This window comes from Pelodiscus sinensis, unplaced genomic scaffold (assembly GCF_049634645.1).
Source record: "Pelodiscus sinensis isolate JC-2024 unplaced genomic scaffold, ASM4963464v1 ctg37, whole genome shotgun sequence".
Classification (NCBI taxonomy): domain Eukaryota; kingdom Metazoa; phylum Chordata; order Testudines; family Trionychidae; genus Pelodiscus; species Pelodiscus sinensis.
Genome location: NW_027465869.1, coordinates 2905830 through 2919007, shown reverse-complemented (window position 1 = coordinate 2919007; position 13178 = coordinate 2905830). Strand labels below are relative to the sequence as shown.

General features: G+C 67.9%; 1 protein-coding gene and 1 long non-coding RNA gene across 2 annotated transcripts; both read left to right on the top strand.

Annotated features, from left to right (window-relative positions):
• Positions 1-1901: 1901 nt before the first annotated feature.
• LOC142824034 (uncharacterized) lies at positions 1902-2833 on the top strand. Its single transcript, XR_012899088.1, has 3 exons — positions 1902-2019; positions 2553-2620; positions 2733-2833. It is a non-coding gene; the product is annotated as an uncharacterized LOC142824034 (long non-coding RNA).
• Positions 2834-5521: 2688 nt separating this feature from the next.
• LOC142824033 (UDP-galactose translocator-like) lies at positions 5522-12832 on the top strand. The gene is made up of 5 exons (XM_075915777.1): positions 5522-5637; positions 7732-7914; positions 8025-8176; positions 8274-8968; positions 12327-12832. Exons 1-5 carry the CDS (start codon positions 5586-5588, stop codon positions 12352-12354), a joined length of 1110 nt encoding a protein of 369 aa, XP_075771892.1. The 5' UTR covers positions 5522-5585; the 3' UTR covers positions 12355-12832.
• Positions 12833-13178: the final 346 nt, after the last annotated feature.

Here is a 13178-nt window from a genome sequence, read left to right as displayed (position 1 = left end):
TCCAGGCAGGCCCAGCCCTCGGTCAAGGGCCAGAAGGTGATTCCTCACCTGGGCTGCGTCCTTAGCGCCACTGGGGCTTTCTCCTGGTTGGTTTCCCTTTTCCTCCATCCCCCCACATTTCTGCTCTGTTCTTGCCTCCTCTGTGACCTTCCCTTGCTGCCTCCCCCAGCTTGGGACCCAACAGACTAGCTGAAGGACGGGGGGTGGTTTGCAGGAGCCGTGGGGTGGGGGATGCAGCCCCCATTGTGGGGACTGGGGAGGTGGGGCTGGAACAAGTCTATGCCGGTGTCTTTGGGGAGAACGCTCCACCCCCCACACCTTAGATTCTCCCCTGATTGGCCAAGAAGGGGCTGTTGATGGGCAGGAGACTCGTGGAATGAGGAGTAACGGTAGTTTGAACTAGGAAGCCTAGTTCGAACTACCTAGTTCGTGCCCCGTGTAGCCGCGCTGCACGGGGTTCGAACGAGCGGGGTTTTAAAAATGGCGGCTCCCCGCTTATGCAAATGAAGCCCGGGAAATTCAAATCCCGGGCTTCATTTGCAAGTGCGGTATGCCTACATTACCCTCCTAGTTCGAACTAGCGGGGTAGTGTAGACATACCCTCAGGTCCTTGCAGTGCCTGTGCAAGACCGAACCGATAAGCAAGGGGCCATTTGGGGGCTGGGGGCAGTCGCTCTGGGGAGCTGGAACCCCTGGATTTCGCTCTGCAGGCTGCGCCCCAATCTCCCCTTTGCTCCCCTCATTTGCAGCATGGCCAAACGTTTTCGGCTGTGGTTCAAGAAAGCCCTGAAGATGGCCCCAGGGCCGGTGGGGAGCAGCTTCTCCGTCCCCGCGGGCGGGGAAGCTGGATCCCACCAGCTCGGGGCGACTCGCCCACCGGCCAGGCCCCCCCGGACCTGGCTCCAGAGGCGGCTGGGCAGGCGGGACCCAGCCCAGCGGGGGAGCCGGGTAGGGTGGCTCCGGGGCCTCCTCTGTGGAGAGAAACACCTGCCCCGGGAGCCCAGCCCCCATTACCACCAGGGGGCATCGCCCTGCCCGGCCCCCGGGGACCTGCCAGTCTCCGGGAGCCCCCAGCCCGTCGCTCCCCGCACCAGCCCCTGCAGCTGTGGGTCCAGGTCCGTCAGCAGCAGCGCCTGGGCCTCCAGCTGCAGCCGGGCCACCTCCCGCAGCCGCTCAGACCCAGGTGAGGGGCCGTGAACACGCTGGGCCCAGGGGCTCACCCAGTACCCGGGGGGGGGGCGGGGAGGGGCAGCCCCAGTGTCTGCCCCGCAGCCAGGGCAATGGATGGGGGCGGGGGCTGCTTGGCTCTCTTGTTCCTGGTGGGGGCTCTGCTGAGGGCGTTGGCAGATGTGAGGGTGGAAGGGGGATGGGTCCCTGCGAGGGGCGTGTGGGGCCCAACCTGCCCTGGGTCCCTGACATGGGGGCGCGTGACCCCTGCTGGCCGCTGGAGTCACCCTGGTCCCTTCCCTCCCGCACAGAGCCCCCCTGCGCCTCGGCGGAGCTCTGCCAGGAGCGGGTGGACTCCCGGGTGGAGGAAGGGGCCATCTACGACATCGAAGAGCAGCTCCACACCCGGGACACGGTAGGAACCTTCTCCACACGGGGGGGACCCGAGATTGTCCGGCCCCTTCCCAGCACGTCCCCCCCCCTCCAGGAGGGGCTTGTCCCTGGGGATCCCCCTGGGGCCCCTTCTCCTGCATGACCTGGGCCCCCCAAGCTGGGGGCTCTTGTCATGCACCAGCTGGGCCCCCACAAACCTGAGGCAGCAGTTGGGGGGGGAGTGTGGGTGCTTGGACAACCGGCAGCTCCCACCTCCACTCCTGGGAGGCCTGAGCCCTGCAGCTGTCCGTGGGGGGCAGGCAGGCCCCAGGCTCACAGACTCTCTCTGGGGCGCAGAGCCCAGCCTCCCTGCAGCGGTTCCTCTTGGCCATCCCCCTCGCCTGCCTCGCCGCCCTCCAAAGGGGCGAGGACACCCTGGCGCCGCGCTGCTGCAAGGACACCATGATGGCCAGGATCGTTGTAAGCGAGTCGCGGCAGCCGGGAGGAGGGAAGGGGATACGTGGGGTGGACGCGGGTCTGCCTGGGCCATGGCGGCGGGTGGGGGTGCTGGAAACGGGATGGGTGGAGCCAGGAGGGCTGGAGGTGGACATGGGGAGGGTGGGTGGGGATGCTGGAGGAGGGAGGGACACAGAAATGGGGCAGGTCTGGGGTGCCGGACAGGAAGGGGGATTCGGGACAGGGAGGGGTCTCCCCGGGCCATGGGGGGCTGGAAGGGAGCCGAGCGGGCTGCTGGGGATGCGCCTGGGGAGCAGGGATGAGGAGGTTCAGAGGCTGGTCACCAGGGCAGGGAGGGGCAGGAGACGGCCTGGGGACAAGGACTGAGCTGGTCCCGATTTGGGAGGGGGTTGCTGGGAGGGGCCCTGTGCCGGGCAGGGGGGCTACAGGGCAGCGGGAGGCAGTGGGGTTGGATCCGGCTGGGTGGGGGCGCTGGCCGTGTGAGCGTCTCTTGGGGGCCCCAGCCTCACGCCCCTTTTTCCCCTTGGGTCTCCCAGGAGATCATGGAGGACTCGCCCCCCCCGCTGGTCTTGGCCGACTGCCTCAACGCCGCCTGCAGCCTCAGGTACCGACCCCCCCCCGCCGACTCCCCCCAGAGCAGATCCCCTGGCCAGGGAGTGGGAAAGTCTCTGTCTCCTGCTGCTGAATTAACAGTCTCTGCCCCTCTCTCCTGCCAGCACCTTGCAGCCTCCCCTGCGGGCCCAGCTCCTGAGCCCCCTGCTGACGGCGGCCGTGGGACAGACAGTGTCTGGGGACTGGCAGCAGGAGCCCATCCACACGCAGGTACGTCCCTCCGGGCCCTGCTCCCGGGCTGGGCTGGAGCTCCAGAGAGGAGGGGGGGGGCAGAGGGAGGGAAGAAGCTGCAGGTTTGGATCCTTCCCTCCAGGGTTCCCGTTGCTCTCCCGGGGGGCCCGTCCCTTCCATGCCCAGCCTGGGCTCCTCCCTGCTCTGCGAGGCGGCTCAGACCCTGCTCTAGGCTGCACCCCGGAGCCAGCGGGTGGCCTGGATTCCCCAGCCCCCCTCTGACCCAGGGCTCCCCCTTGTCTTGCAGCAGTTCATCCGGGCCCTTCCCTACGACCTCCAGGCCCTACTGGCGAGCCTCCTCGCCGAGTCCCCAGACACCGCCCGGCTGCAGCTCATAATGGAGGTGAGCCCCGTGGGGGGGACGGGGCCATTGTCCCTGCTTCCTCGGGGGGGGGCCGAGAGAGGAGCAGTGTCAGTGACTGGGGGGGGCACAGTCCGAGAGGAGCCCCAGGCTCTGCCCAGAACCGGCACCTCCCTACGGGTCCTGACCTGCCTCTTTCCCCCCCAGCACCTGAGCCCGTGGCTGGAGTCCCGCCTGCCCCAGGAGCGAGCCAGGGCCCTTGGCAGCACCACGGCCCTGCTGGGAGTCGCCACCACCCTCCCGGGGTTTGACGTAAGTGACCTCGGAGCCGGGGGGTCTGGGGCTGCAGGGCGCGGGGCTGGGAGCGTCCCCGGGAGGCAGAGGCAGGGCCGGGAATGGGCCGGGAATGGGCCGCGTTCTCCTTTCCCCGGGGAGGGGCGACCCTGGGCCCTTCAGGGGGGCTCTTGAGGGACTGGGCCTGGGGACTGGGGAGTGGCCGTCAGTGGATCCCCTTGTTCCACCCCCGGAGTGACCCTTCAGTCGGGGCCATTGCTCAGGGTTGTCTCCTCGCAAGGCCGGCCCCGCCCCGCCCCGGGAGGTGTCTCTGTCCTTCCCCCGAGCTCAGACCCGCCTCGGCGGCCGTTTGCATGGGACGTGCAGCCCCAGGATGCTGAGGGACCCCCCCTCTTCTCTCCCCTCAGAACTCCGCCGACTGGCCGAGGATGGGTCACCACGTGGCCCAGCTGGGCCTTTTTATTTCGGACCCATCCGAAGACGTCAGCCGGCTGGCCCGGGAGGGGGTGCACAGCCTGTATCAACTCCTCCTGCACCACAGGGGTAAGGAACCCAGCCGGGACCTGGGCCCCAGGGACACCCTGAGGGTGCCGGCGGCGGGGGGAGGGGACCCAGCCCTTTTCCCCCAGACTGGCCCAAGGGGGGATGCGTCCCTCTGTGTTCCCCTTCTGCCCCCTGTGCCCCTCCATTTGCCCAGGGATGCCTGCAGGGACCCGTGGGAGGGGAAGGGCTCAGACCTGCCAGCAGAATGACCCTGTTGTGTCTCTTGCAGGCCTCAACATCCACCAGGCAGAGGACCTGTGGTGCAGACACTACTACAAAGAAAGATGGGTCCTGGCTCACAGCAACAGCGTGCGGGTGGGAGAGGTAAGGACGCGCTGCCAGGGCAGGGCAGGGCTCGGGGGTGGGGCTGGCTGGGGCCCTCGTGGGGGTAGGAGGGTCTTGGGGGCAGGAGGAAGCTGTGACCTGGGGCAGGGGTTGGGGTGCCGGGTGAGGAGAGCGTCTGGGTGCAGGGTCTGGAAGGGAGTTTGGGGGAGGAGGAAGCTGTTTTAGCCCCAGGAGTTGGGGCCGGGCTCTGGGCCGTCAGCTGAAACCTCCTGTGCTCTTGATTCCAGGTCTTTGGGCAGCTCTTTACACCAGAGCAGGAGAACTGCTTTTTGGACAAGGCTCTGCTCGCTGCCCGCTCCCCCCTGCGGCGCCCCAGCCAGGCCGGGCTGGTCCTGGCCCACGCCCTGCATGGGCAGGCCCATCAGCTCCTGGAATACATGGTGAGCAGCCGGAGCAGATCAGGAGAGTGGGGCAGGGCCAGGGTCTCCTTCCCATCCCCTCAGGGAGTCCCCCGCCCCTTTCCTCAGGCTGCCCCCACCCCACGTCCCTGCTGGCAGAATCCCTCCTGCCCCTGCGAGCGTCCCTGGGGGTGGGGGAGGCTCTGAACACAGAAACTGTCCTAGGAGGCGGGAGGGGGCCGAGGTGTCAGGAGCTCTGGGGGGTGGGGGGTCAGGAGCTCACCCTGCGGGCCTGACGGGGGGTGACCAGAGAGCAGGGGGGAGGAGGGTGGAAATGCTGGGGGGCCAGTTCCCCTGAGTCCCCAGGGATGAATGTGACGGATTCTGCTTCCCTTGCAGCAGGAAGACACCCAGTGAGAGCAGCAAGAGCTGAGGAGCCAGCAGCTGCGTCCCCCTCCCCCCAACCCTCCCAATTGTATTGAATTGTATTTACATTCTCATTAAACAATGTTTCAAAAAACATTTGGATCAGGCTTGGTCAATAATTTGTAATGGGGGGGCCATTTTGGCAACTGATCAAGGGCCACATTTCTACCGAGGGGTTTGGGGTCTGGGACGGGGTGGTTGGGTGCAGAAGGGAGCTTAGGGGTGGAGCCTGGGTGCAGGGGGGGGTATGATCTGGGGCGGTGGATAGGGGTGCAGGGTCCAGGAGGGGGAATGGGCGCAGGAGAGGACTCTGGCCTGGGGGAGGGGCTCTAGAGGGGTGCAGGGTCAGGGAGGGAGCTGTGACCTGGGTGAAGGGGGAGCAGAAGGTTTGGGGGAGGGGGTGCGGGTGCGGAAGCGGAAGTGGGGGATGCGGAAGCGGCGGCGGGGCGGGGCCCGCGGGTTGCCGGGCAGTTGCCACCATGGCAGCGGCGGGGGGGCCCGCAGGCGGCGGGGACCAGGCGGCCGCGGGGGGTGAGACCCGGGGGGAGCGGGGGTCCGGACGGGTGGGGAAGGGCCGGGGGGGCAGGAGGGAGGGGCCCCAGGCGGGGGGGGGAGGGCCGGGGGGCAGGAGGGAGGGGCCCCAGGCGGGGGGGGAGGGGGCCCCAGGCGGGGGGGAGAGGGCCCCAGGCGGGGGGGCAGGAGGGAGGGGCCCCAGGCGGGGGGGGAAGGGCCGGGGGGGCAGGAGGGAGGGGCCCCAGGCGGGGGGGGGCCCTGGCCAGGCCGGTCCGTGTCCCGGGGCTGCGGGAACCTCCCGGGCCCTTCCCAGCGCTGGGGGCAACATCCCCCCCCCCCCGGCAGCCGTAGGGTTCCCCTTGGGCCCTGTCGGTCCCGCCCACGGCCCCGGCTTCCTGCTGAGCCTGCCCCAGCGGAGTCACACCACACCCACTGTCACACTCACACTCACTCTCACTATCTCACACACACATACAATCACACACTCACTGTCACACTCACTATCTCACACACACAATCACACACTCACCGTCACACACTCACTGTCACTCACACTCACTCTCACTATCTCACACACACACACAATCACACACTCACCGTCACACACTCACTGTCACTCACACTCACTCTCACTATCTCACACACACACACAATCACACACTCACCGTCACACACTCACTGTCACTCACACTCACTCTCACTATCTCACACACACACACAATCACACACTCACCGTCACACACTCACTGTCACTCACACTCACTCTCACTATCTCACACACACACACAATCACACACTCACCGTCACACACTCACTGTCACTCACACTCACTCTCACTATCTCACACACACACACAATCACACACTCACCGTCACACACTCACTCACTCACACTCACTCTCACTATCTCACATACACTCACACACACACACACACACAATCACACTCTCACCGTCACACACTCTTTAACACTCTCTCTCGCGCACACCCCCCCCAGCTCGCAGGCACGGGGATTGCTGCCCAGCGGGTGCCTGCCTTTCGCCCAGGATGCCTGAGTTGTGATTAGCCGCAGTGCATCACCAGCGTTGTAGCTCCATGACGGGCCCTTTACTGCTAGGATCGACAGCCCCGCTGGGGAGACTGTCTGCCAGCCCCAGTGGCTACTTGGCCCCTGCGCTGCAGGCAGATCGTTGTTGCCGGTTTGTTACGGCGGGGTCTGTGGTGGCGCTTGCCCTGCGCTCAGCGCGGGTTATTTCTGTGCGGTGGGCGAGGAGGTCCACGGTGCGAGGAGCTGGCCAGGCGGAGCGGAGAGCCGCGTCACAGAGCTAAGCTTTGTAGTTGCATCATAACAACTCTGAGGGGGGAGCTTGCCAGCCGCTAACAGGAGGAGACAGGCCTGGGCGCCTTGGGAAGCTTGAGCGGGGGGGGAAAGGCTCCGGGGGCCTCCGGCCGGGAGAGGGACTGTTCGTGCCCTGGGACGGGGGCTGCCCCAGGCACCTGCCTTCTCTCCTGGCCAGCCTGCGCGTGAGGAAGCCGAGTTCAGAGCGGGAGGGGCTGTGGGCGCCGGCCCCGCTGAGTGACAGCTTGGCACAAGATGATACAGAGAGGAATTGGCCAGGCCGAACACAAGCAGGTTTCAAACCGTCTGTGGGAGAGGGCGAGCCATCCCCCGGCAGCATTGTGTGCGGTGGCTTCCCCACTGCTGTGCCCCAGAGGTGGCTGCACCGTGGCCCTGCGCAGTGTTACAGGCAGCCGTTTCCCGCTGCCCCTCCCTCCCGGTGGCGGCTGGCATGGGGTAGAGCAGGCGTGTGAGAGGTTTGTGGATGGCTTAGGGTGGCCGTGCAGTCCTAGGCTCCCCACCCCATTTCTGCCTTGCCCAGGGGGAGCTGTGGCAAGGGGGCTCCGGGAGGTCGCCCCCAGATGCATCCCTGCTGTGGTGGGGCCAGGGGGGATTCTGCATGCTGTTACGTCCATGTGCGGGGGGGCTGGGGGCTGTGTTGCAGGGAAGGGGTGTGCGGAAGGCCAGGAGGGGTCTGATCTCGGGGAGGGGCATGTGCCAGGCTGGGGGTGCCCGGCGGCCTGCCCCCGTGGTGAGTCGTGGTTCTCCCGGCAGGGAACCGTCGCTTGAAGTACGTCAGCCTGGCGGTGCTGGTGGTGCAGAACGCCTCGCTCATCCTGAGCATCCGCTACGTGCGCACCCTGCCCGGCGAGCCCTTCTTCGCCACCACGGCCGTGGTGATGGCCGAGCTCCTCAAGGGGGCCACCTGCCTGCTGCTCATCTTCCTCCAGCAGCGAGGTAGGCGGGCGGGGCGCTGGGGGCACCGTGCCGCAGGGAGCCGGGCAGACCCCGAGCCCTGCCGATCCCACGGGTCGCCCCCGGCTGAGCCGTGCCCGTCTCTCCCGCAGGCGCCGTGCGTCAGTTCGCTCTGTTCCTGTATGAGGCCGTGGTGCTGCAGTACCTGGACACGCTGAAGCTGGCGGTGCCCTCGCTGATCTACACGCTGCAGAACAACCTCCAGTACGTGGCCATCTCCAACCTGCCGGCAGCCACCTTCCAGGTGGGACCCCAGCCCTGCTGCCGGGCCCAGGGGCTGGGCGAGGGAGCAGCGAGCCAGGCTCCCTCGCCCAGCCCTGACCCCTCCCCTGCGCCCGCAGGTCACCTACCAGCTGAAGATCCTGACGACGGCCGTCTTCTCGGTGCTGATGCTGCGCAAGAGCCTCTCGCGCCTGCAGTGGCTGTCCCTGCTGCTGCTCTTCGCCGGCGTGGCCATCGTGCAGGTGGAGCAGGGCCAGGGGGGCCGGGCCGGCTCCCCGGGGGCCGCCCCGCAGAGCTATGCTGTCGGCCTGGCCGCTGTGGTGGTCTCCTGCCTCTCCTCCGGCTTTGCCGGCGTCTACTTCGAGAAGATCCTCAAGGGCAGCTCGGCCTCCATCTGGCTGCGCAACGTGCAGCTGGGCCTCTTCGGGACCCTGCTGGGGCTGCTGGGCATGTGGTGGGCCGAGGGGGCGGGTGTGGCCGCCCGGGGCTTCTTCCACAGCTACAGCCCGCTGGTGTGGGGCGTGATCCTGAACCAGGCCTTCGGCGGCCTGCTGGTGGCCGTGGTGGTGAAGTACGTGGACAACATCCTCAAGGGCTTCGCCACCTCGCTGTCCATCGTGGCCTCCACCGTGGCCTCCGTGTACCTCTTCGGCTTCCAGCCGCGCCTGCCCTTCGTGCTGGGGGCTGGGCTGGTCATCGGCGCCGTCTACATGTACAGCCTGCCCAAGGCCGGGGGGCCCCGGCGCCCCCCCGAGGAGCCCGCCGCCCCCCTGCCACGCGGCGCCGAGCCTGCCGACTCGGGCTTCCTGCCCAAGTCAGTGCTGGTCAAGTGAGGCCTGCGAGGGGGGCGGGGTCTCTCCTGCGCCCTTCTCCGGCTCCCTGGGTCTCCCCCGATCCCACCCCCTCTGGTTCCCTGGGCCCACCCCATCCCTCCTCCCCCTGCCCTCCGGTTCCCTGGGCCCCCCCGATCCCACCTCCTCTTGCCCTCCAGTTCCCTAGCCCCCCCGATCCCACCTCCTCTTGACCCTCAGCCCCCTCTGGTGTCCCCCGATCCCACCCCCCCAACACAGTCTCCTGCTCCCTTCCTGAGAGCCCCCTCCATCCGCCTTTGACCCCCCGAATTCTCTGCCCCCTTCTGCCTCTGGCTCCTCCCAGTCTCCTTGGCTGCAGAGGTCTTTACTGGGGAAGTCTGCACCCCATTTCCGCCCCTGTTCCGACACTGCTCCCCTCTCTGAGGCGGGCTGACCCTCCCGCTGGGAGCGGCTTTTAATGACACTACGGGGGGGAGGTGAGCGGGGCTCACCTCCCCCAGGGACAGACGCATACGCGGTGCCACGTGAACTGCTCAGCTGTAGGAAGCTGGTAGGGTGGGAGACATCACCCCTCTGCAGAGCAATGGTTTGTCCCATGTGGCGGGGGGCGGGGCTGGCCCTTGGATTCCCCCGGCTCCCCCTTTTTGGAAGCATTCTCTGGTGCCCCCCCCCCCTTTTGCTATGGTGTGCATTGGGGCTGGGAACCAGGACTCCTGGCTTTGGGAGGGGAGTGGGCTGAGAGCCAGGACTTTGTAACTTTCAGCTGAGTCCGTTCCCCCAGCTCCGCGCCTCAGTTCCCCCTGGCTATTCCAGGACTGAGCTGCCCTGGCACGGTGTGTCCATAGTTCTTTGGGCCTCGAAGGGGGCAGCGAAAGGCTGACCTGCCAGTAATCACTACTCAGTATCTCCTGGGCAGGATGTGGGCACATCTGGGGGGCAGTGGGGAGCGGGATGGTGGGAGAGCTGCAGCCAGGGCTTCCAGGCATTGCCCCCTGCCCACTGTGAGCCCCTTCCCGCCAGCTGCGTCTGACCTCACAGACTGCGGTGGCGTGATGGAGCCCGGCTGGGGTGTGCCTCCAGCGGCGCCGCGGGCGACGGAGCCCGGCTGGGGTCTGCCTCCAGCGGCGCCGCGGGCGACGGAGCCCGGCTGGGGTCTGCCTCCAGCGGCGCCGCGGGCGACGGAGCCCGGCTGGGGTGTGCCTCCAGCGGCGCCGCGGGCGACGGAGCCCGGCTGGGGTGTGCCTCCAGCGGCGCCGCGGGCGACGGAGCCCGGCTGGGGTCTGCCTCCAGCGGCGCCGCGGGCGACGGAGCCCGGCTGGGGTGTGCCTCCAGCGGCGCCGCGGGCGACGGAGCCCGGCTGGGGTGTGCCTCCAGCGGCGCCGCGGGCGACGGAGCCCGGCTGGGGTCTGCCTCCAGCGGCGCCGCGGGCGACGGAGCCCGGCTGGGGTGTGCCTCCAGCGGCGCCGCGGGCGACGGAGCCCGGCTGGGGTGTGCCTCCAGCGGCGCCGCGGGCGACGGAGCCCGGCTGGGGTGTGCCTCCAGCGGCGCCGCGGGCGACGGAGCCCGGCTGGGGTGTGCCTCCAGCAGCGCCGCGGGCGACGGAGCCCGGCTGGGGTGTGCCTCCAGCGGCGCCGCGGGCGACGGAGCCCGGCTGGGGTGTGCCTCCAGCGGCGCCGCGGGCGACGGAGCCCGGCTGGGGTGTGCCTCCAGCGGCGCCGCGGGCGACGGAGCCCGGCTGGGGTGTGCCTCCAGCGGCGCCGCGGGCGACGGAGCCCGGCTGGGGTCTGCCTCCAGCGGCGCCGCGGGCGACGGAGCCCGGCTGGGGTCTGCCTCTAGCCCTCACCTCAGACGGAAGAGGAGCGGTATTTTACCTGTCTCTGGTGCTGTTGGGGGGGGGGTGTAGGCACCAGGGTTCTCTCACTGGGGAGGGGGCTGGGAGTCCCATCACTGTCAGTGCCCCCACTGCACCAAGGCAGCCCAGGCCAGGCCCTTTGCTGCACCCACGGGCTTAGCGGGGGACTGAGACCCTGCGCATGGGGGAAGCCGGCCGAAGGTTAGCTCCTCGGCCCTGGGCTCCAGCTGGCTCAGGGAGGGGCAGGTGCTGGGACCGGGGACTCCTGGGTTTTCTGCCTCGCTCTGGGGGGGGGGTGCGGGTGCTGGTAGAGGAGAACCAAGCCCCCTGCCTGTGAGAAGGGAGTGGAGCCTAGTGGTTACAGCAGCAAAGTGTGTGGGCCTGGACTGCCAGGGACACGTCAGCTTTGCTGTGCCGGAGCCAGGGTGCTGCTGTGCAGAGGGCTGGCTGCCAGGTTTTGTATGCTCTGGGGGTGGGTTTTTACATGCCTGTAACACTGGCCGCCCGCCTGGCGGTGGCGTCGTGCGATGAATAAAGCGTATTTATGTAGCTGCAGCACTCGCTGATTGCCGGGCGCGTCGGGGTCCTGCATGGCCACTAACCCTACTAACGGCCGGGGGGTGGGCTGTGGGACTTGGCCCCCAAGGGGACACCGATCCAGTCATGGGGGTGGGCACTGGGTGGCAGGGCCTTGTGCCCCCTTGGGGGACCAGCTGCTGTGAGCAGCCCCCCCACACAGCTGGGGGGCGGGGGAGTCAACCCACACAGCCTGCATCTGCGTGACCCTGCTGCTGCCCTAGGCCCCACAGTGCTGAGCCGAGTCCTGAGGTGGTAAAATCTCCCATCTCTGCTGCTGCCCCCCAGCTTTGCAGAGTTCCCCTGGGGCCGGACACTGCACAGTGCCCCCCCCCCCCCGGGGCAAGGCACTGCACAGTGCCCCCCCTCCCCCCCCCGGGGCAAGGCACTGCACAGTGCCCCCCCTCCCCCCCCCCGGGGCAAGGCACTGCACAGTGCGCCCCCTCCCCCCGCCCCCCGGGGCAAGGCACTGCACAGTGCGCCCCCCCTCCCCCCCCCCGGGGCAAGGCACTGCACAGTCCCAGATGAGACTTGCCCTGCTGCCAGGTGAAATAGGCCAAGGGTGTGTTGGCAGTAGTAGGGAAACTGAGGCGCGGAAGCAGAGTTTCCCAGGCGGCCAGAGCCCAAGTGCAAGGGGAGGGGGTGGACTAGGGAAGTGCCAGCCCCAGGCCCCCCCATTTCAGCCATTAGCAAAGAGCATGGGGGGAGCTTAATAGCCCTGAGCCCCAATTGTGGGGAGGGGGTGGGGCAGGGACCAGCAGGCTACTCAGGACCCCTTTGGATGGGGGGGGGATTCCCAGCCCCCCCCCCACTGCATTGTAATCTCACCTGCCAGGCTAGGCTGGGGCCTGCCAGTCACGGGGGGGGGGGGGGTGTTCTCTTGCTGTGCCACGCCAGTCGCCCCACCACAACCCCCCTTTTCTGTCTTGCAGGCCGGCGTGTAAAGAGAAAGGCTCCTGAGCCCAGCAGGCACCGGGCCCCTCCCCGCCCGTCAGCCCGCCGTGGGGCCACCAGGGACCAGCCGAGGGGGCACGTTTACGGGGGGGCGCCTGGGCTCCTGCCAGCCGCTTCCAGAAATCAGGCAAGGTGGGGCTGGGAGCCAGGACGCCTGGGTTCTCTCCCCAGTGGGAGGGGAGTGATGTCTAGCGGTTAGAGCAGGAGCGATCACGCCAGCTCTACCTCACTGCCCTTCCTGCTTTGCCCTGCCTCAGTTTCCCCTTGTCTGAAAGGCAGGCAGCCAGTCCCTTCCTACCTCCCAGAAGGAGGTGCCCCTCCCTTATTGAAAGCCCTCCCCCCGGTGCTTGGAGGGGGGGGCCGCCATGCACAGTATTAATGTCCCCTAACAGTAGTTATGGGGCAGCCACGCGTCATGGCCCCTTTTTATCACTCCCTCCGGGGCCTTTTCTATTTATTGTTCAACATGCAACTTGACACCAAGGCTGCTGCGTCCTGTCATCTGTGGGGCTGCAGGACCTCTGGGTTCGCCGCATGGGGTCGGGGGGTCAGAACCAGGGGGGGAAGGGGGAGCGAGGACTCCTGGGTTCTCTGCATGGGACAGGCATGAGGGTCAGAACCAGGGGGGGAAGGGGGAGCGAGGACTCCTGGGTTCTCCGCATGGGACAGGCACGGGGGTCAGAACCAGGGGGGAAGGGGGAGCGAGGACTCCTGGGTTCTCCGCATGGGACAGGCACGGGGGTCAGAACCAGGGGGGAAGGGGGAGCGAGGACTCCTGGGTTCTCCGCATGGGACGGGCATGGGGGTCAGAACCAGGGTGGGGTGGGAGC

What these genes read in the sequence shown, in the direction of transcription:
- LOC142824033 (XM_075915777.1), top strand. Translation starts at nt 5,586, where the DNA reads ATGGCAGCGGCGGGGGGGCCCGCAGGCGGCGGGGACCAGGCGGCCGCG. An exon ending in CATCTTCCTCCAGCAGCGAG is followed by an intron (nt 7,915 to 8,024) that starts GTAGGCGGGCGG and finishes TCTCTCCCGCAG; the next exon opens with GCGCCGTGCGTCAGTTCGCT. An exon ending in GACTCGGGCTTCCTGCCCAA is followed by an intron (nt 8,969 to 12,326) that starts GTCAGTGCTGGT and finishes TCTGTCTTGCAG; the next exon opens with GCCGGCGTGTAAAGAGAAAG.